General features: G+C 43.6%; 3 protein-coding genes across 5 annotated transcripts; all 3 read right to left on the bottom strand.

Annotated features, from left to right (window-relative positions):
• Positions 1 to 2,167: 2,167 nt before the first annotated feature.
• On the bottom strand, positions 2,168 to 7,112 carry LOC141949018 (arylamine N-acetyltransferase, pineal gland isozyme NAT-10). 2 transcript variants are annotated; one of them, XM_074882164.1, is made up of 2 exons: positions 6,978 to 7,112; positions 2,168 to 4,542 (listed from the first exon to the last, which is right to left on the bottom strand). In XM_074882164.1, exon 2 carries the CDS (start codon positions 4,535 to 4,537, stop codon positions 3,665 to 3,667), a length of 873 nt encoding a protein of 290 aa, XP_074738265.1. In that variant the 5' UTR covers positions 4,538 to 4,542; positions 6,978 to 7,112; the 3' UTR covers positions 2,168 to 3,664. The 2 variants fall into 2 exon arrangements, with proteins under 2 accessions (XP_074738265.1, XP_074738266.1); XM_074882165.1 differs by having other exon boundaries at positions 6,952 to 7,018.
• A 1,728-nt stretch (positions 7,113 to 8,840) lies between these two features.
• Positions 8,841 to 14,302, bottom strand: LOC141949015 (arylamine N-acetyltransferase, liver isozyme-like). Its single transcript, XM_074882160.1, has 2 exons — positions 12,618 to 14,302; positions 8,841 to 9,746 (listed from the first exon to the last, which is right to left on the bottom strand). Exon 2 carries the CDS (start codon positions 9,739 to 9,741, stop codon positions 8,848 to 8,850), a length of 894 nt encoding a protein of 297 aa, XP_074738261.1. The 5' UTR covers positions 9,742 to 9,746; positions 12,618 to 14,302; the 3' UTR covers positions 8,841 to 8,847.
• Positions 14,303 to 14,384: 82 nt separating this feature from the next.
• Positions 14,385 to 21,853, bottom strand: LOC141949017 (arylamine N-acetyltransferase, pineal gland isozyme NAT-3). 2 transcript variants are annotated; one of them, XM_074882162.1, is made up of 3 exons: positions 21,413 to 21,853; positions 18,289 to 18,480; positions 14,385 to 16,368 (listed from the first exon to the last, which is right to left on the bottom strand). In XM_074882162.1, exon 3 carries the CDS (start codon positions 16,365 to 16,367, stop codon positions 15,495 to 15,497), a length of 873 nt encoding a protein of 290 aa, XP_074738263.1. In that variant the 5' UTR covers position 16,368; positions 18,289 to 18,480; positions 21,413 to 21,853; the 3' UTR covers positions 14,385 to 15,494. The 2 variants fall into 2 exon arrangements, with proteins under 2 accessions (XP_074738263.1, XP_074738264.1); XM_074882163.1 differs by having other exon boundaries at positions 18,289 to 18,463.
• Positions 21,854 to 22,914: the final 1,061 nt, after the last annotated feature.

Raw genomic sequence — 22,914 nt, 5'->3', positions numbered from 1 at the left:
AGCATTCAGACTTAAAAAGAAATTGTCTCGTCTTTCTGTTAATTGGAATACCATACTTTTAAATTGTATTTGGAATTAGACAAGTCCTGGGTGGGGGGGTATAAGTGTTGTGTTCTGCTTCATTTCAACAGCAGTCAACAACTAAAACTGCACAGTAGTATAGGCTCTCATTAAACCTTTCTCAGAGAGTGCTAATAAAGCATAGCGGTGGTGAAGGATGTCAGACACCTCATGTTTCCCATCTGCATGTGAATGCAAGTTTCTCTGAGAGCTGATGCTCTAAGGTCTTGGTTATTTCTTTTGAGTCTGGGAGAGTATCTGCCTTATACAATATTACCTTGCTAATGGAACCCCAGCATGAGGCCTCTGGGTTTGTTTGGTTTTATACCATTTTCATCTCAAACCTCTGAGACATTTTGGGTCTGGCATTCACAACTCAGTAACCTGCCTTCATCAGCTTTTGGGGAGCTTTAGTTAAACTGTGAAACTGTTCCTCAGCTGTACGTGTGCGATGTTGCACAGTGAGGACCTGGTTATAATTGTCACATAGAGAGGAAAAATCCCACTTAGAGAGTGGTTATCCACAGATGGAGTCAGGGGGAGGGTTGAAGCTTCAGTCATTGGCAGACCCATCGATTTTTAATAAGAACTGAATAGTAGCAGGGGGTATCCGGGTTGAGTCCCATTATTGCAGGCACCGTTAAAAATGCCAATATGAGTCTGTAGACTTCTGCCCAAGAAGAATTCTGCAAGAAACCGTTGCACACCATAACCTCAACAATTAGCTGGGAGCAACAGCAGGAACATCTCTAGAGAAGTATGGAGGCAAAATAACCAGTCTGTTAATGGCTGGCCTCAAGACAACAGGCGGCAGCACCGGAAAACTTGTTCATTGCATAGAGAAATATGGTTTGGTGACCTGGGTGAACGCAGATGGGAATTTCTGTCAGCTGGAATAGAGGTGGTGAGTGTTTTGAAGCTCATAATGTTCCTTGGGGTCTCAGGGAACTAAGTTTGATCAATCATTTAGAAAGGGGTAAAAACCCTTAATGGGACCTTAGTATGAGAGAATAATATGAACACAAATTAGAGAACAAAGTCCTTAGTTCTATTATTTATAGAAAAAACTGTGTTCCCACCTCAGTAAGATTTTTTCAGTGTCTCGTATTGCCTCCGGCTTGGCCCTTGGTTCCTTGTCCTTGTGCAAGTACGCGTGTACCCAGGCCATCAGCTGCCACCACGGCCGGTCAGCAGGGAAGAGCCAGCGTGCACCGTGGCCAGCCCAGAGCTGCTGGCTGCTGAGCCCAGCAGAGGAGGTGACTACTGGGCCTCTTCGGTGATCGTCTTCTTCCTCAGTCTACAAGCTCTTTTTCCAGCAACTGGTAGGAACTTACCATCTTCAACACTGCTGTCAAATTTGTTCAGTATTGGCCTTTTTGGTTCAAAAAGTTTGTGGTGGAGAAGGTTGGCCAGCAGAGCGACAGCATGATTGAATAGACCTCATTTACGTCGCAAATGGTGTGTGCAGGAGTCATGCAGTTGGGGGGGAGGCTGTATTTACAGCAACTTTTTATGTTTTTGTTTTCCTTTATTTTCAGGTATACGCTTACAGAATTTGTGAGATTTATGATCGGATGATATCTTTGAGCAAAAAGATACACTATCACTGGGAGGAATCAATATTTGACCAACACTCAGGATAATCACAGATTGAGGAGAAAGAGTGTTTTTCAGCGTTACTGCTATTTTTTTGATGCATTTGAGAATGCTTCCCCTTTCTCAGTGGTTTCGTTGTTTGGGCTTTTTGGAAAAAAAATTTAAAATGGGGAAATGTGATTTGTGAAACAACTCTAAAGAAAGGGATTCCTTTAGATTTGGGTGGCTCCTTGATTTTTTTCACTTTGATAGAGATGAACTCCCTCACTTGTGACAGTAAAGCTCCTGCGCTAAGTGGTAGTCATTCAGGATAGCTGTATGGACTCCCATATTTGCTAGACACAAAGAGGGCAAAATTAAGGGTATAGTGAGTGAGCTTCATTGTTCTACCTTTGTTATACAAATAACTTGCAATGCTAAAAATATAAAATTTCCACCCCTTTTGGGATAGAAGTAAATCTAAGCCAATGTTTTGCGGATCGAGGATGTCAATTAAACTCAGAGACCAGAGTGAAAAGAGTAGGCTGATTTTACTGTTAATAATTAATGGCTATAACTAAGTACCACAGAAAATAAGCAGTAAGAAAAATACAGAATAGTACACTTACTTATTACTACACACAGTTAAGCAAGGCAATGCCCCTAATCATTACTACACGACAGGGAGAATAGTGATTAAGAAAGATCCATCACCACTTGCATACGTTACCAACATCCAGATCCACAGTCGCTGGGGAGCCCGGTTGCAGCAAGGATTTGGAGAGCCTTTCCCTGCAAGTGGGAAGTCCTACGTGATGCGTCCATCCGCAGGTGAGGCATCCAAAGTTGCAGCAAGCAAGTCCAGCCTTATATAGCAAAAATCAGCAAGCTAGAATAACTTGCACCTTTGTTTTGAGCGGAAACATCTGGTTTCATCCTCATGTTGGATTCCACCCAAAGCCTGGCCAGGGCTCGGGGGGGGAAAACCAAGGGAGTTTCTAACAAGGCCAAACACTTGGGTTCTCAGCCTTGAACAAGGCTGAACAAGGAATGTTGAATACATTCTCACAGCATTTCATCCTCACTACTGATTATATTCTAAGCTATATCTTTAACTAGTGAGCATACATATTTCATTAATGATCAGATACTAATAATTAATGCTGATGGTAATACAGATTTTACTAATTAACAGATACTAATAATGGATAATGTTTAGTTGTGAGGTTCATCTAGAGGTCAACTTTGTTTCGGGACCTATTACTCAGACCCTAGCACTGCAGCTAGTTGTGATGTTTAAGCACCTTTATAGGATGATTACTTAATCAGCAGCAAAGCTTGTAGGTATCTCCTTAGAGCCCATCAACCACAGTAATGCTGCAATATATACAATTTGCATCACCAGAAAATATGCACATATCAAAACTTACTTAGGGCAGTTTACTGCAGCCATGACAAAAGGGATGCACATGATGATAATTTTCATTTTGTACCATGTTTTGTCTAAGGATGACGGTCAAAGAATTATGCCTCCTAATGCGCCTTTCAAAGATGACATTGTGTTTTACTTATATTAAAGGCAGAGAAATGAGATGAGCTGCAAGTGGTTAGACCTTGTGAAAAATGAAGTTTTAAATGTGTACTTCATTGTCTAAATGCTCACAGATTACTTTTCTCCCTATAATAACCATAGAAAATGTGTTGACAGCATATCACAATTAATAATCCATGTGCTATAGGCACTCCGAAATTCCCCAGACATATTTATTACCCAAGTTTATAACCAAATTCAAATCAGATCCTATATTTGTGCCAAAAATTGAACTGCAGTCATCTCACAGCAAATAATTCTATCTACCTGGCAGAAGAGTCTTAAATTCCTAATTTTTCTCAGAGTGAAATTCACTTTAATCTGGTATTAATGTATTTTTCATTCAGTCACCTGCAAAAGAATCCCATAATCTTAGAGTAGTGATTGCACAGACAGTGTATGTACATACACAGCATTATTGTAGGTTCTCCTGGTCATCTAGATTGTATAAAATCCTTTGACATTAATTGGGACAAGTTTTCTCTCTAGGGTTATGTTAAATTTCTCTTTGAGTGTTTTTTCCACCTCTTCATCTTCAAGAGTTACGAATTCCACCAGATCCATATTTTCCTTGTAGTTGTATGTGGTCTCAGTCAGTGTCCACCCAATTAGCGCTCGAAAGCCATCAGTGGTCTGGAGGGTGCAGATGGACTTCTTTGTAAAGAGGGAATCTGGAGATGTCTGAAGGTACGTGCACTGGAAACTGAAATCTTCCACTGTCCGTGGCTCAAGGCTGAACATATAAACTTTCCGACACTCTTTTTTCTCCAGAAGATCAGAATTAGAGAAATTTTGATTGGGGATATATTGTTTCCGTCTCATTTTCTCAAGGTACCAGATGGCATTTTTTTCTGTGAAGCGAAAGACGCCGGGAGCCTGGGGCTGGTCTTTCCCCGACACAAGCTCCATCGGTTGCCACATCTGATAGGATACACCAAAGCCTCCGTCAACAATATAGGCTTTGCCATCAATAACTACCTTTACAACGAGATGGGTCATGATAGTGGCATACGCATTTTGATGTGGATTGAACACATATGCTCCCAGAAAGCTGGCGTCGTACCCCAGGCGTTTCAGGACCCAGCCCAACAGCTGGTTGTTTTCCATGCACCAGCCACCCCGCTTCCTCCGCACGATTTTGTTATAAACATGCTCCAACTCCAAAGTAATTTTCTCCCCACAATGGATGCTAAGGTTTTCGAAAGGAACAGCACGGATGTGGTGCTGGAATATATCGGTTAAGGTTTCTAAATCTTGTTTTTCAAGGGAACCTTTATAGCCAGTTCTAGCAAAATACTCTTCAAGGTTCATGTCACCTGTAAAGGAAGGAATTGCATTTTTGTTTTGTTTCTTTACATCAATGATTTATGATGCTGTGAAAAACTGCCCAGGCTGCTGCCAGCAAAGATGCTTTAATCTACTGAACCTCATCAGAGCAGTTTTTAAAGGTAGCAAGTATTCATATCAAATGTTTCCGCAAGCAAAGAAAAGCAGTGCACATGAGGGTTTGCTTTTTGTCTTAGAGTCATCCCTATGGCAAACAGCTGATGCAATTTCAGCTTGATATGCAGTGGCGGTGAAACGGGGATTTGCTATATTTGCATCGTAACAGTGGGGTTATGAAGAAACGTAAGATCACGCCAGGGATTGTTCAGGAGGGTTCATGAAAACCAGTCTAAATCCACTGTTCAGTGAAAGGCGTGTCAGTGGGGGAAGCAGTGTTGTCTGCCAGTTGGAGGGAGGATAATTTGAGCCAGGATTCGCATGTTCTTTTCGTGAGTCTGCCACTGATCTACGTGACAGTAAATGAACTGCTCATTTGGTATATGGCACTCTTTCGCCACTTAAAAAAAGTGAAAATGATACTCCCTGTGCATTTTGTAAAGTGTCAAATTTTATTCAGATAATTGTAACTGAAAAAAACCTCTGACTTTTGCAAGAGTTGCAGACCACTGACGCTCTTGTCTGCTCTGAGTGTTGCACAAACTCATTTTGGTGTTGGAGTAATGAATCTGAATGGAGGTGAGTGACCTAAAAGACAGAGTACATCTCTCTAGTCCTGGCCTTTCTCAAAACTCACTTTATTCCTTTCAGAGGCGACATAACTGAGAATTACTGAAGCCTCATATAGTGCATCTCTGGTCTGTCCTGTCTCCAGCAGTGCCCACCTCCTAGCCTGCCTTGGTAGGACTCCTCATGAACAAGACTGCTGGATGAGGAACTACTCAACTTATTTTCTGCCTTCTAATACTGTGGCAAGCTGCACACAGTCACCTGGCTTTCTCAGTGGCCCATCACAGTCTGCTGGCCACCATTATGAGCTGGATGCTCTGCAGGTATCTGATAGATACTGTTTGTGAAATGCACTATAGATAGTCTACTTGGGTATGGAGCTGGGCACAAAATGTTTTGAAGGCTTGAACCTTTGCAAAGAACGCACTAAGCGTTTCAGCAGTCTAGAGTTACTGCAAATATTTAGCTTCTTGACAGCCCACAAAGCTACTTGGAAATCTTTTGTGCATACAGTAGGCTGAGGTTTAGACACTTAATATTAGCGATTCAGGAAGACTATTGTATTCAGATAAATTTAGTGGTGAACTGTTGAGTGTTTACTGCAGACTAGAATTTCTCAAGATGATTTTCAGTGACAGATTCATGATGTGCATATGCACGGTATAGAAGCAGCTGTCTAAAGTGAATGGAGAGCCCCATCAAAAACCACGTGTTATCTTCTACAGAAAGGAATTTAGCTTCCAGTGATATTTAAGTGTATTGTTGGAGCATAGTCTCAATATAATGTTTGTTAAGTAGAACATAAGACTTACGGCACTTTTTTCTTCTGATGTGTGGAATCCAAGTCTATCCGATCCTACCCACTGAAATTGTGAATGCTAAATAGATTACACAAGCGTAAAGCTCGTTCTCAAGTTTATATTATTTTTAATTTCTCTCTGCAGTTCCATAATATGATTGATCAGTGTTAAATCTTGACTGTAGGAGATGAAAGCTACCATTCTTTTGAATTGTGAGCAGATCAGAGGAAAAGCTACATACTGAAAAGGTAGTCCCACAAATGTGACTCTGATTTATGCAGAGAAAAACATCAGCAGAAAAACCTTAAAGAACTATCTCTAAATGTGCAAATGAAGATGCTCATACAAAAATATTCCTTACCAGGACTATACACTATCAGCAATTCCACTTTTAAAATACGTTATCTGTCTAACTTTGTCCTAATACGTCAGCACGTGGACTTTCTGGAGTACAAAACCCACAGTTTGTAATTTCTTTTTTTTAAGTTGTGTTTAAAGGACTGTAACTTTATTCCATTAAAGCAGAATCTATTGATTATTAGACTGCTCTTTTGCTTCCTTCGCATTTGCAATATTTTTAAATGAAGTTAAAAATCTAAAATAATAACTTCCAACAAGAGGTTGTAGTTCTTAATTTGTATCTCCTGTTGTATCTAAACAAAAGAATTTCTCTTATACTCAAGTGAATCTCCTACTGAAGAGTAAAAGATAGAAGAATTCAAATTGCATTATCACTGTTTTGCCCTCTTTAAAAGCCCATGTTTAGGCAATATTTTAGCTCTATATCCACACATCTTTATAACATTTTTCCTAAAGAGAATATTGCTTATGTTATTGCCCATGACCTTTACCATCATAAAGAAACAAAAGGTTTTTGTTTCTTTGGAGTTTTTTTAAAGAAAATAAACTTACCTCTTAAGATAGCCTTATTTACTTACCGATGTATTCAGCTTCTGTGTTGTTTATTACTGGAGCTGCAGTCAGTAAAGCCAGGAGTGGATACAAATTGTGAGGGTTGTCTTCCTCTCTAAGCTCCACTGGCCCTCACTCATGAATCTTAAATGCTGAGAAAGGACAGAGTCCACCCAAAATGAATGCACATTTTTAGAATTCACTGATCCATGGGCAAATTAAACTTTGTTTCTTCTCTATTAGTAGATGTTTATGTTTTCCCTTAGTTAAGACCAGACTGAACTTGTTTTCCATGTAAAATAGTTACAGTAGACAGTTCCAAATGGCTCCAAAACTCTTTAAAATTAAATTATTGTTATTTTGCAAGCCAGCACTTTGAGGTGGAGGATAGTCATCTGCTTCCCTGTGGGTGCACTGAATTGCCAAGTTATTTCAGGTTGCATGTTCCCATGCTCTGTGGATGCAGAAAATGACCCTTCTTTGATCACAAAGGAACTTTTTCCATCAGTTCAAAGCTTCAACTGCAGCAAGTAGTTATTTTGGAGCTGCCATGCTCCAAATGACAAATATTTATCTGCATGAAGTAAAGCATTTCCTCTTTAAAACTTGGCCTTCTGCATCTTCAAAGTGTTGCAGTGCTGTTATTTAATTCTCTCCCTGTCAAGCATGTCTTCTCTTCATTTGATGGAGGTGGAAAGATGGACATCCCTTTCGGGAAGGCAAAGGGCACATCTGGGAAAGCACCTGAGTTTTTGGCACATCAAGTGCCCTGTGAGTCTGTGTGATTGACTAACACGAGCATCAAAGTCTTTTTCCTGGCTGAGGACTAATTCATTTCTGTCACGCGCTTTCATGACACCTGCTGTATAGTACCGGCCACAGGTATCAGAAAGTTAAAAGGCTTTTATGTTACACATAAGATGCTGTAAAATCACACCGGTGGCGTGTCCTAACTTCCCAGTGTTTCCTTTTGCATCTGCAGTATTACTTATTTAGGTAGATTTTGTGCAGAATATTGTTTGTAATAAATATGAAGAGTTTTATCTACAATACTGTCATGCCTGCTTGACATCGCAGGAAGGTTAGGCCATAAAAGTTTAGATTATAGTTTGCAAAGGCCGATCTAAATATCCATTTCCATTTTTGATACCAAAACCCTGATTTTTAAGAACTGTTGAATCATCTCAGTTTCTACAGATTTTGTTTTGATTTCAGATCTGTTTTGATTTCAATCGTCAGAAACAATTTCAGAAAAATCAGACTCGGAAAAAACTGGATGCTCAAAATTAGAGAGCTTTTGGGTTTTTTTAGGTGCCCTTGCATAAATAGCTCACTTTAAGTCAATTTCTGGTAAGGATTGAGAATAGGACTCAAGTCTTTCAAGTTATTTCATCATAAGCTAATCAGCACCTAATAGTGGCTTGTTTTGAAAAAGTCTTAACCTTTCTTTTCTTTACGAAGTCTTTGAAAGCCAAATTCAGCTCAACTTTCTCTTTCAGACTGTTAACGGAAGTGAATCATTTGTAAAACTCTGCTGAGAAGAAAATTGGAAATAATGCCAAAAAAGGTTAGAGGTCTTTTGTGTAAAATGGTAACGCAGCTTCTCCTTCTGTATCGTTTTGGTCTCCTCTGCCACAATATATATCTGAAGTAAAATGAGATCCAGAGAGTCAAAAAGCAATTTCCACATGAGTAAACTAGAGGTAGTAAGATGTCTCTGTTTCCAAAAGAGGAAAAGCTTAAGAAAAAAAATGCAGTTGGTATATGCAGTTAATCAGCAATGTACTTGAATTTACCAAGCTTTGTGTTCATCTGATTAGCTCAATTTCAGATTCAGATTACTATTATTAATGTTAATTTTTATAGTGGATATTTAAAGATCCATCTAGCACAGCATTAGAATTGGAGCGTATCCACTAAATTAGGTGGCAAGCCACGAACGTTTACTGGTACGAGTTTGTTCTCCAACACTATATTGAATTTGTCTTTCAGTGTCTTCTCAACCTCTTCATCTGTAAGAGTTGTGATCTGCACCACATCCATGTCGTCCATGTAGTTATACTTCATCTCAGTGAAGGTCCATCCAACTAAGGCGTAAAGCCCTTCAGTGGTCTGGAGGCTGCAGATGGACTTCTTCCGAAGTATGTTATCTGGAGACACTTGTAGGTACGTGTTTAGCTCCTGGAAGTCATCTATATGCCGTGGCTCGAGAGTGAATGTATATATTTTTCTGATATTCCCCAGTTCTGGAGTATCAGTGAAAGGGACACTTTGCTCGGGAATATAATGCTTCCTTTTGACTTTCTCAAAGAACCAGGTGCCATTGTCTTCCATGAAGCGGAAGATGCCGGGGGTCTGGGGTTGATCCTTCCCAGAAATCAACATCAGTGGCTGCCACGACTGGTAGGCACCGCCAAAACCGGCATCTACTATGTAGGAATCTCCCTTGATCACCACCTTCAGTAGGATATGATTCATCTCAGCAGTGTACGCCCTCTCTGCTGGTTCATAACTATTTCCTCCAAGAATACAGGTGTCATAGCCTAATTCTTGCAAGGCCCAAAATAAAAGGTGGTTGCTTTCCAGGCACCATCCACCACGATTCTTCCTCACAATCTTATTGTAAGTAGACTGTAAATCCAGTTTGACGGGCTCCCCACAATGCATGCTGAGGTTTTCAAAAGGAATTGCCTGGATGTGGTGCTGGAAAATGTCTGTTAAGGTTTGCAAGTCTGCATCCTTATGGGACTTGTTGTAAGAAATTCTTGCGAAATACTCTTGAATGTTCATTTTGCCTGTGTGAGCAGAAAAATAGCCAGTTACTGTTGTGCAGCTGTCAAGGGGTTCACTCCTATTTCTGTAGCACAGGTTAACCAGCCTGCAAATGGAACCTAGGCCGTTTTATTGAGGATTTGAAAGAAATCTGTGCCCTTGATAGGAGATGAATGCAGGCGAGGCCTGCCTGTGTCATCTGTATTTCTTAAAAAAGAGATGAGGATAGGAGCAGGTGACAATAATGCTTTCTCTGGCTCAGATGTTGCCTTCAACCCAGGTGAATGTTTTTCCTATGGGAAGGCACGGCAGGTGGCACAACAGAATCTCTGGCCCCATGTAAGGTGCTACGTGACAAAAAATTAATAGAACTGACAAACAACAGGTTTGCAGAAATGCTGCTAGACCATACCGGCATAGAATTCAAAGCAATTTCTTACTGCCTCTTTTACCATATCAGATAAGCAATTCTTTATTTATCCCACAGGTAATTTAACTGGAAGGATTTTACATTGGTGGCTTCAGCTAACTGGGATGAACATCTCCGTGTGTCACCATTTTAGACATTTAGCTGTCCATGTGAAGTAGGTTGTTGTGTTCTTAACCTCTTCAGTTTCCCTGTGGAGTTTAGACAGAGCTTTGACCCTGGCTGTTGAAAGGAAGGAACACTTAGTTTTTCTATAACCTAAGGGCCAGGGGAATTGATAATTACTAAGAATACATTCAAGACATATTCTGTGGCTTTGGGTTCCTTTTACCATCATTTACAAACCAAAGGCCTTAGTTTCAGGTCAAATTATTGGATATATTTTGTGTCTTCGTATCTCCAATCCCTTTTCCTTTCCTTAGCAGAACGAGACCATCATCGGTACTGGCTGCATGGTCAAGATGCAAAAGGTTCCCTATAACACTTCTAATCCACTGACTCATCTGGTATCTGTAAGGATTTCTCTTGCCTTTTATTGAGATTTAACTTGGCTTTTTTCCATGCAAGGGTATTTGTTTTCCAGAATGATTCACAGTCTGCTAAGGACTGTATTAATTTCCAAAAGGTCTGAGGATTTCTTTCTCCTTGAAATTGGTTGCACGTTCCCTGGGAGGATTTTCCAAAAATCATTTGATGTAGATGAGATGGGAGAGATTACCTTCCAGCGACTATTCTCTGCTTTGGTCCAAGTTTTCCCCTAGCAGTGACCAGCAGCGTGACCCGATGTCCATGCCAGCACTTGAGCGAGTGCTGGGAGCTTTTGAAGATCCCACCTCAAATATATAGGTGGAAATCCCCCCGCCCCAGCAGGTGAGCACAACAGGTGACCTGATCTCTAGACTTGGACCCCAATTTTGATGCCAGCAGCAAAACTCACTTGACTCGCTTGTATTGCTCCTGATCTGCACTGGTACCAGGATTCAGACTGGCTGATGCACAAGCACAGGAAAATGTAAAAAAAGAGAGGACTATCCCAGTAAGGGAATACGAAACGCACATTTTCACTTCAAAAGGACCCAAAGAAGCTACATGAAAAACAGTAATGGGTCTTTTGATACTGCGTTTTATGGGTTTTTTCCATCCCTTTTTTAGGACAAGGGCACTCATCTCTGGCAGGATCTCCTTGGAAACGCTGGTTGTAGAAAGCCATTCCCTCCCCAACAGACAGTGCACGTGTACACTTGCAAGCTCATCCTGTGGTTCTCTGCCTCGTTCTTCTTTCTGTTCCCACTTTTAGCCATTTTGCACAGCCAGACAGAAACGTCTTTTCTTTATGATGGTCTCAAGCTGAATCTCTATGACCAGGAGGGACCCAAGTGAGTCCATGAGCCTGGTGGGTCTGATATGCTTGAAATTTGCTTTCAAGCAAAAACCGATCAGGCCCTGCTCTGGGCCAGCAGCAGAAGACCTGATGCCCTCTGTATAACCTGTCTCCTGGGTCTGGGTGTCCCCATCACCCCGGCGAGAGAGTCTAACCAGCTCCCTCCCCTCTTCCAGGCACGAGCAACCTCCCCATGGAGAGCCTCCACGGGGCGCTGGCAATGAGGCTTTGGGAAAAGTATTTTGGGAAATGTGCAGGCTGTGCCTCAGTTTCCCCAGCTGCCTCTTCTCTGGCCTCATCAATTTAAAGTCTGTATAGCAGAGACAGCCTCGTGGGGGCTGACAAAATGGGCTCTGATCCCACTGAGTACTTAAAGAGGTTTAAGGATAATAAAGCTGCACAACAAACTCATTGGCATTAGGGAGCATTCAGGTAAACCAGCAGTTACTCCCTCGCCTTCTCGGAGGCAGCTTTTCTTCTTGGCACAACCGTTCCCACCGCACTAGTGATGGGGCTGCAGCAGCAAGCAAGCCCTCACCCAGGGCACAGTTTGCATTCCAAAAGTGGGTTGCCAAATACCTTAGGCCTCAGTCCGGATCTCAGCCTTGTTTACTTTTGCTCCTGCAGCAGCCGAGCTTTGTTCAGCATTTGTACAGCTTGGTGGGTAGCGAGATTCAGACGTTAGTTCTGCCTGTCTGCAAGCGTCCCTGAGGATCACTGTGTCCTTCCATAATTAGGCTGGATATTAGGAACAGTTCTCTGCTAAAATTCATGAGAGGCTTCCCCCGTTGGATCCTCTTGCACGTGCCTATACCATTCTTTTGATTTTAAGCTACACTGTGAGTCAGTTTTTTCATGCACTGTGGCACAGCGTAAGGGGATAGTTTAAGTCTCGGGCACCTGATCTTTGTACTTGGACAATGTCCTTGCAATGCAACGCGTGCTGTCGGCCCTGGGGTTGCTGTAATTGATACTTGGCTAATACGCCTACAGTGCTAAGCACAGGGTATGCAGACCCACCAGGGTGGGCTTTTCCAAACAGGCTGACCCGCAGCTGCAGGATGAAGTTAAAGATCAGGCACTTACCTCCCAGACAGCGAGCTCAGGCTTTCCACCCCAGATGGCTCCAAAGTTCCCAGGAAGAGTTGTAGAGGGAACTGCTGCTCTTAAAGGTCCAGGCTGCCTTTACTGCCTGGCAGGGACAGAGTTATCCTCCAGCAGAACAAGAAAAGAGGGGAGAGAGTTTCTGCTGTTATAATATTCTATATTCTGATGGGTTTATTGTTTTTTTTCTATTGACATATGTGCAGAAAGCCCTGTCACACAACTCATGGTGTTAGGTGCTGTACAGAGAGCCTGAAAATGATCCAGTCCTCAAATTGGTTACAATATTGAGTAGATTGTAACCTCCCACGTTACTGATTGAGAACTGAAGCCCTCCAGGAATGCAAAGGAGAAACACAGTATGGGTATTGCAAGCAACTTTTGTAAGTGGTTATAACCCGGTCCTCAACCCCGCAGGTCACTCAGGTGCTTCAGTCTCTGGCGCACCTTGATGGCTGCACCCATGCTGAAGCAGCAAAGCCATAGTGCAAATTTTGATACAGATTTTCCGTTGTTGACACTCAAATGGCCTGGATCCCTGTAGGAAGCTGCTTATGTTAGAGAGATAGTAATCCAAGCCAAGAACTCATTAATTTGCTGGTGGGGATGGCAATCACTGAATTAATCACACTGCGCTGAGCTATCCTTCATGGCTGATACCAGACCCTGAAAGCAACAAGGTCAGACTGGCCAAGTCATGTAGCTGTGTAAATCCCCTTGGGTTCAAAGAGAAGCCCTGTCCTTCGGCAGTGAGGATGCTGCTCCCGGAGAGCGCTGCGCTCCCTGAGCCTGCTATGCCTTTAAGGATTTGGCTCCAAAGTTAGCGATAAGGGAAAAACAAACCAGTGCAATCTGCAATGAAGAGCCTCTTTTTTTTCCCCTTTCCAACAGAGAGCTTCCCTCGATTGCTCAGCAATAAAATCTGCTTCTGTGGGTGTGCTGAGCAGGAGGGCCAGAAGCGCTGAGCTGTGCCACAAAGCGGGCAGCAGCCAGAGCAGGGGACGGGGCGCACGCTCGAGGAGATGAATCAGCTGAAAGGAAAGTGGTTTTTCTGTTATTGTGGGCCCTTCACATGCTGAATCTCTGCGGCAATGGGCATAATGCCCTACTTCTTCCCCTGAGCCTATAAAACAGCCCAAAGCACAAGAAATACCCAGGCACGGGGAGAGGAACAGGCACAGCCCATTCTAGGTGTTTCCCATGTCTCTTCCCACAAACGATGGAGCTGCTTGGCTCTGCATGGACCTTCTCCTGCCCCACACCTCTGCAAGACCCGGCCGGGCTTTTACCTCTGTCCCAGTGCTCTGCCCCAGCTGCCAGGCTGCTGTGAGGATAAACCCACCGAGTTTAGCTCGTTTAGCTCTTCCACTAACATGGGGACCAAAGAAAGATACAGCTTGCACACAAGTCAGGTCCTGGGACAGCTTCTTCTGACCATCTGTGTTGCAAGCTGCTGGTCCACGCTATAAGAAGCCCCTTTGTCTTCTGCAATCGACATTTCATTTCCCTATAGCATGGGGGAGCCTCATGCGCTGTAAGGGACTATTGCACACATGCAGCCAAGCACATATAGAGTGTTTGACTCTGGGAAGATGGGGTTTGGGGAACTCTCTGTGTCTCTATGAAATACATTGTGCAGAATAGCAGCAGCTTTTATTAACTATAACCTGCTAGTTAGGGAAAGCTGCACACTTTGCATAACAAAGGGTCAGTGAGTTACTGTATTTTTTAAAAAATCAGGACAATTGCAGTGGTTAATGAAATTTTTTACTTTGGGAATACATGTTTGGGAGTACATACTTCTACTTCACAATTCTTGAGTTCTTTATTTCACTTCTATAATTTACTTAATTCTAAGTGCATAGTTGTAATGCTTCCATGATTTGTACATAAAGGAACATCAAGCATCATCTCAGAGGGCAAAGTGTTTATATTTGAGTAATTTCCCATGCTAAAAATCTTAGCCTTTAGGTATCTGATTAAGATGCATCGTTTCTCCTTATATCAATATAATTATATCACTGCACACACATCCTCAGTAGGACAGATATGTTTCAAAAAAACAATTCTGCGCATGTGTTTGAGTTCAGCCATGATAATTAATGTGCAATAACACTTGGAGAAGAGTAGCACTCTTAGGAGAGGAGCGTGTATTCCCAGCAGTCTGCTGCTGGGTGGGAGCAAACAAAATGCAGGGAGATGCTTCCCATTCAATTCAATGGGAGATGCTTTCAATTCAAAGAAATACTGGTGTTTGGCTATGTCACTGAGAGAACAGGAGTTGTACGAAGTCTGCAAGAAGACAATTGTCCGCTAATATGTCTCATCATCAGTTTTAGGCTGTAAATAGCCAGTCCGTAAGTATTTGCACAGTGCAGCCTAGGCATGGGGTGGCCCGACTGCTGCCTGAGAGGGTGTTGTGAATACAAGAGCGAATAGGACAGGCTTTTGGCTTACTGTAGCAAACTCAGCAATGGATATCTTTGTTTTTCTGGCTATTAAATTCCAGAAATACTATGGTAGACATACAGCTCCACTGCTCTGCCCTGCTACTCTGGATGTATTTGGAAAAGCTTTTAAGAGATGAAAGGAGTAGGGAATGGGCAGAGTGTGCTTCCAGCTAAGCACAAACAGAAGGGGAGTGATTTGATTGAGCTAGGAAGAAATTATTTGTACCCAAACCAAGAAGAGATGCAGGAGCATTTGTGAAAATCAATTTCTTTTCCAGATTCATGCTAATATGTTCTGCCTTACACAGGTGTAAATGGAAAGAGAAAGCTTAACCTTTAGATGCTTGTCAGAAATACAGGAAGGATTGCATGCAATAGAATTGGATTGAATTATAATTCAGGCAGTGAGTTAAAACAGAGACAACCTGCTTTTATTGATGGGTACAAATTTCTTGTCTAGTGTTATATTGAATTTCTCTCTCAGTGTTTTCTCCATTTCTTCGTCTGCAAGGATTCTGATTTCCACCAGATCCATATTATCCTTATAATTGTACTTTATCTCAGTGAGTTTCCAGCCCACCAGAGCCCGGATGCCATCAGCGGTCTGCAGGCTGCAGATAGACTTTGTCACAAACAGCGAGTCTGGCGCTGTCTGCAAGTGGGTGTTGCTGGCTCTGAACTCTTCGATGTCTCGTGGCTGAAGGGTAAAGAGATAAACCTGACGGCAAACTTCTTTCTCCACGTTATGGAAAGTGGAGACACTTTGGTTGGGAACCCACTGCTTCCTTTTCACCTTCTCGAGGTACCAGACCCCGCTCTCCTCCAGGAAGCGAAAGACCCCAGGAGTCTGCGGCTGGTCTCTCCCTGAAATCAGCTCCATTGGCTGCCACATCTGGTAAGCTATTCCAAACCCACCATCCACAATGTAGGATTTGCCATCAAGCACCACTTTTAGCAGCAGATGATCGATTTCATCTGCATACGCATTGTACTCTGGGACATAAACTTTTGATCCCAGAAGGGTGACATCGTAACCGAGGGTTTTCAGGACCCACGATAAAAGGTGGTTGTTTTCCATGCACCAGCCCCCACGTTTCTTCCTCACTATCTTGTTGTAAGTCGCTTCTAGGTCCAGCTCAATGCTTTCCCCACAGTGGATGCTGAGGTTTTCAAAAGGGACTGCTCGGATGTGGTGCTGGAATACATCTGTCAAGGTAGCCAGATCCGGCTTATCGTAGGAGCCCTGGTAAGAAATTCTGGTGAAATATTCCTTGATGTCCATGCTGCCTCAGAGAGGGTGGAAAAAAAAAATAGGTTGTGTCAGAAGTGACGGAAGGATTTTCCCGTTATAATGGGGCCCTCATCAGTATGGGCAGCCTGGCCAGCAGAGGAGGGGGATTTGACTAATGGCCCCATCAAAGGCAGCTGAGTGTGAGTATTAGCACCAAGGGAAGCCAATGGGACACTGCTGATGAGCACAAATGTTATTTTTAATTGTTTCTTTTACAGCTGTGACGAGAGGCTCCAGCTGTGCTAAGCACATTTCAGTAGAGAGCTCCTGCCCAGCAAAGCTACAAATCTCCGCAGGAAGGAACAAAACACAGTAGCAGCACTGTTTCCCTGCTAGAAATTATAGGAACCGAGACTCTCCGGATCTGAACTGCTTTACTCGTGGTTTGACTCAGCAAAGCAGAAGCAGGAAACAAATGCTCCCACTCTTGCAGAGCAATCCAGAGCCTCCTCTGCAACCAAATCTGAAATAAATCTGCCCTGCCATGGTATTTCCTTCATTGTTTAGGCAGCCTGGCACGAGCTGGTCTCACCTGCTCCTGCTCTCCATGCTGGCAGTAGCAGACGTCCTGGAGTGCAGAAGGGTATTTTGGGGACAGAAAAGGGAGGGTTTTTGCTGCATCTGGTGTGAGCCACCTCCCTGCAGCACACCTTAGCTTCCCAGCTTTGCTAATCACAGTCCCACATCAGCAGCAGGACGACACCAATATTTGGGCCAAAACTGCAAGTTTCAAGGGGCCTCACATTTTCTGACATCATTTTTTGGGAGGCACTTGCTCCTTCAACTCATAGCCTCCCCAGTGGCGGGTGGCTGCCCATGGGTAAAGGACCAGGCATCGCCCTCCCCAGCACGGCAGAAGAGCTCAGTGGGAGGCTGTTTCACGAGCACGGGGGTGGAAAGCAGCTGGAGCCCTCCCAGCCCTCCTAAGGAAACAAGAAAGGGATTTTGATGTAGCCAAGTGCTTTTGTTACTCCTCCCCAGGCACTGCTAAATTTCAGGCATCTCTGAGTATGGAGCAATGTTGTTCAGATTACTGACGCGAGAGGTCCCAAAATGTTCTCAAGTTCCTGTATACAATTCTTAAGGTAAAATCATAAGAAAAAGTCCAACTGTTCCAACAGGATTAAATTCTGAATCTGGTGAGAAATGGCACACCCCAAATTCCATGGCAATTTTGGAAAGATACTTTCAGTATATAAACAAAGCAATGAAAATGAAAAATTTCCATTTGGCACAATGTCCTGGCAGAAGCAGAGGGTGCCCCAGTTTGGCTACACACGTTTCCCAACCTTTAGGATAGAAGCATTACAGAAACCTGTAACTATTGCATCATGGCCACTGCCACGTCTTTGATATCCAGCAAGCAGGCCTGAATGATGCACCATTGGGTGAAGAGCATCATCGGATGATTATTCAGGGGAAAAATGTTGTTCAGCTTTGGGTGCATTCCCAAGCTTTTCCCCAGAACCCCAGAACTACAACTCTATTGATTCTTGAAAACTTGGCAGAAACTTAGTTCTTGCCCTGTGAACTTTTAACCAGCATCACCAGCAATGAGCTGTTCTTCCCTTTCTTTCTCCCCTTCTTTCACTTTCACAGGCAAAACACGTATAGTAACATTTACTTAAAGGCAAAATGTTGTGGGGTTTTTCTGTCTGTCTGTCCATCTCTTGCGGGTGTTTATAAGGCCCTTTCAACTGTGGTTTCTGAAATCAGTGAGGGGGCACAAATGCCCGATCTGCTTGAGGCTGATAAGTGAGTAAATAAACCCACGTATCTATTGTAACAAGCAGCTGTGCATTCCCCAATCTGCTGTTACACCATTTTCTGCCAGGTTTTGTCTTCAGACATTTAACTTCCTGGTTAGAGAGCACTTAGCTACTGAGATTCAGGGTTTAAAAAAAAGGCTTACCTGGAAAATCAGTTCAACCACCAGTGATTCTCCCGTGTCTGGGGGGGGGGAAGTTTTAGGCTAAAGCAAGTGGTGTGGCTGGCTGTCCTTTAGTGAGCACAGATGGGGCTTGAGGATTTTTCTCCAGCTCCTCTTCAGGGGACTGCCTTTTCCCTCAACTTGCTTTTGCCCGCCTCTGTTAGATTGCAAAAGCTGATGAAAAAAAAAAAAAAAAAAAAAAAAACAACAACCCGAAGGGTGGAGCACAAGAGCTGTAGTGAGCAAGCAAAACCAAAAGCACTGGCTCGACATGCATGCAAAACCTGGTTGTTATTAGAGCAGAGGCTGCTTTGCATTTTCATTCATTTCATGCTTTCTGCAGAAGCTAGATTGGGCTGTGAAGAAAAGGGTATTTTTTTGCTTTGGTAGCTAGCTGAACGCACTCGGGTAATATATCTATTTTTTTCCCAGTGGTTAGGTTACTATTTGTTTGGAAACATGGGGAAGAAATCTTGCATGCATTCAATCTGAGAAGATTTTTGCACTGTTTCTGAGAAGTAGCAACACCCTGGCACAGTAAATTGCACCTGCAATCCCCTTGCCCCAGTCAGCACACGCAAGAACTTTGGCATTGCCTTCGCTTAATTTGCTCTCTGTCCTTTATGTGCAATTTTTTACATTTCATTTACATTTTACATTACATTTCATAGAATGTAAGAAAGCACTGGGACAGCAGTGTGTCTTCTTTGCCCACAAGTAGCACCTGAGGATGTGGTGGTGGTGAAGAAGCTCTTGGCAAAGTGATGACTATGGAGTGCTAACACATAGGGAGCTCCATGCTTCCCGTGTGTTTCATACTGCTTTTGTATCTACAAATTTTCTTGCATTTTGCCAAGCTAAGTCTTATACAAGCTGTATATACAGCTGGATTCTTTCCTGTTAGTTCCCCAAGAGTAGGTCCAGTCCTTCACGTTTAGCACCAACGGCAAGTTTCAAGCTAACTGATTTATTGGAATAATTAGCAGAGATAATAAATAAGAGCAAACAGAGATGTCTGTGGTAACGCATTACACAGCTCCACTCTCGTATCAGAATGTGGCTCTTTATCATCCCATCAGTGGCTGGTGTTTGACTCCACAAGTGAGAACAAATGCCCAATCCAAGAGGCACTGAAGGGAATGGATTACCTGCCCTCGTCAGGCTCCCCTGGGCAGATCCAGCTTGGTACAAAGAGCAAGTTGGTATTCCTGGGTGGATCTTGCCGTACGTGGAATAATCCCTTCTCTTCCCACAGGCTAAGAGCTGCTCATTTTGACAAAGAGAATCCAATAGCCAAGCAGGCAGACCCACAGTCCTGGTGGGAACCGTACCGAAAAGAAGCCTGTGGGCCCGTTGCTGTGCAATGTGTGAGCAGATCCTTGCCCATTTTGGGACCACAGACGGTGCCAGAATTGAACACTTGCTGTGCTCCCTCAGGCAAGCGTGTGCAGTGGTTGGGGATCTGTTCCAGCTAACTCTGGGGTCCCATTAAGACACAAGTGTTTTCACACAAGTAGGAGTCAACCCCATTTCTCCTGGTACTTTGATACTCAGCTTTTCTCAACTCCTCTCCCTATAATGTGGCTCTGATCTTGAGCATTTTCTTCCTATGTCTTTCCAATGTTCATCCCAACTCACTAGCTTATGCTGTCATTCCTGCATCACTTCCTTTTTCTCCCCATCCTGCACATTTTGCTCCTCAAGCCATTAAAACCACGAGCTCTCATTCTCCCCAGGCGTGCCCAAGGCCATCAGAGGACAAAGCTCACTCAATGAACAATAAAAGTAAGAAAAGGCTGATCCTGACCCAGGAGCCTTGCTGGACTCTGTTTGCATTTCAGCTCTGTGCCAGATCATTGGGGCTATTTTCAGGCTTGGTGGGACAATAAATTGCAATCACGGCTGCTGGGTAATGCAGCCATGAGGTGCCTGCACCCATCGCCAAAAGCAGCAAAGGCAAAGTCCAGCTTGGGCGGGCTGGGTTGCAGGAAGCATGACTGCGGGGTGAAGGTGTAAACGGGAATGTCCTTGGAAAGGATATTGCTGTCCACCTGAACACTGTAACACAGTTTCCCAGCCTTGGCAAGCACTGAAGCTGGTTGAGCTTTTCCTGGAAGACCCCCAGTGTAATTGCACTTGCAGTGCAATTATATGCTGCAATATTTGCCTGGGGAAATAAAAGTACAGGGTGCCCTATTTGGGGTAACTGTCAAGTGTCTGCTCACTGTTAAGCAGCTCCCCTGTATAATGAACTCCGTGATGGGCTGCATAACAAAGCAAGGTATATTTATATTATATTATATTATATTATATTATATTATATTATATTATATTATATTATATTATATTATATTATATTATATTATATTATATTATATTATATTATATTATATTATATCATATTATATTATATTATTGCTTAATATACAGACTATTTGGTATTCTACTTAAATATCTGGGTTTTTTAGGGAGAAGACTGTTAAAGTAATAAGACAGTCAAGGTGTTTTAAATGGAATTAGTGTAAAATCATAAACTCTTACGCAAGGTCAGATTTTCCCATCTTGCTCAGCTCTGAGTCGCTGAGAAAGGAAACACTGCACACCCTGAGCCGAGTGGCTGGGTCTAGCCTTTCATTTCCAAAGGGAATTAATAGATGTAGTCTGCCCTAATACAAGACTGGTAAATAATATTCTTGGCCTATAAATACAATTCCTAATGGCAGAACTCCCTCATGATTTATATTCATTGCCTTTCTTGCGTGATTATAGATATCAGATAGCTGTGGCTACATATCTTTCTCTATTTGTATCTGAAGATTCCATCATGTACAGTTTTTGTGGTGTCAGCCCCAGCAGCCGAAGGATGAGCCTGCAACTATGGCACCAACTTCTGCCCATGGGATGACAGAAGGGAGTAGCTGTGCTGGACATTGCTTGGCTTTTTCTCAGTATCTGAGCTTTCTGTACCTGATTGTCCACCTTACCTGGGGCTGCTGCGGCCAGTGAACTCTTTATCAAACATTTTGGGTAACTCAGGCTTTCACAGCAGCTCTTTGGCCTATTTTCCCCCTCCCCACTAGCTCCTTCATGAGAAATGCTGTCCTACCTGGGCCCACATACTTTTCCAACTGGTACGTCCACGACCCCCAAACTCCTCTGGTTTTTCCTTCTGAAGGGTCTGCTTCAAGAAAAGCTGATCAGCAGTTAGCAGCAGTCTTCTCTGGGGTCTGGAGTATGCAGGTCGTGATCCCAGAAGCAAAATAAACCAAAACTCACTCTGCCACACTCGGACACAGTTTTCTCATGCAGCACTTGGATGTGCCTATAAGGCAGCACCAGGAGGTCAGCTTGTATGGGCGGGCAAGGAGTGGGGGTCCCAGTCCCAGGCAGGGAAGGCAGCTCATGCAAAGGGTCGGCAGATCCCAGCCCCTTCCACGCTGAGTGTTTGGAGCAATGCAGAGCTGCAGACACGGCTGCAATTTCCACTCCTTTCTTCCGTGTTTAATTTTCCCCCTCCTCAGCTCCCACAAGCGCTGCTCAAAATGCTCCTTACCAGACCAGAGGTAAGACAGCACCAGCAGGGTCACATGGAAGTGGTTTCAAACAAGAAATTCAGTGTGGCAGGAACAGGATCAGAAAGCAAATCTTCTCCCCAGGGCCCAGGGGCAGAGTCAACAGCTCCCTCCCCAGCCCAGGGTACCTCTGTCTGCAGCCACCCCCCAGCAGCCGTGGGGCTGCCCCTAGTCAGGGCACCCTCCTGGTGAGCAGGAGGTGGCTGCATGATTCGTTCCCACCATGAATGTCAGCAAACGGTGGGTGTTTTTTCCCCTTCCTAAAAGTTCAAACCACCACATCAGCATGCAGCGCCACTGCTTCCTGCAACACTTGGCAGAGCTGGGCACAGGGCTTTGGCTCCCTCCCAAAATCATCGGGGAGGTAGGGATTGCCTCGGCAGCCTCCCAGGGAGCTTGGACACCCAGCATTTGCTTGTGCCTGAGATTTTACTTTTGCAACTTTGCAAGAAGTACACGACGTCCCTCCCCTCTGCATCTGATCCTTGCGCACACTGCCACAAAAATATTCCAGCGCTCCCCAAATCAGTATGTAATATACCCAGAGCACCTTTGGAGACCCAGGATGTTAGTCTTTCTCTCTTCATTTCAATGTCCTATCTAGAAATTGGAAACATTCCGTTTTTCTGGCTTTTTGTGCAAATAAATGCTCCCATGATTAACCAGTTAATAACTGCCGTCATGTCACGCTGTCGCTGCCAAAGGGAAGTATGACAGAGTAATATGTAACGGGGCATCGGCACTGCTGGCTGGACCCTGAGACAGTTTCATTTCACGCTTCCTAATGAGAGCTGTCAAAAGCCTACTCTGGACAATTTCCAAATGGGAAGATTTGGAAAAATTTGGGGCTGAAACGCCGTTACAGAGGTGCAGCCGGGCAGAATAGGCACCCATGGCAGAGCCCACAAACAAAGCAGATGGTCTATGGGGAAATACTCCGTTGCTAAAGACCAGTTTATAATTCTCTTTAATTTCACCACATTTTCACCATAGCTGCTTGGTAATTGCAGGGCAATGCATCTTCCTGTGTGGGGAC

The sequence above is a fragment of the Strix uralensis genome, chromosome 12 (genome assembly GCF_047716275.1).
Source record: "Strix uralensis isolate ZFMK-TIS-50842 chromosome 12, bStrUra1, whole genome shotgun sequence".
Taxonomy (NCBI): Eukaryota; Metazoa; Chordata; class Aves; order Strigiformes; family Strigidae; genus Strix; species Strix uralensis.
This window is presented reverse-complemented; position numbering and strand designations above follow the sequence as displayed.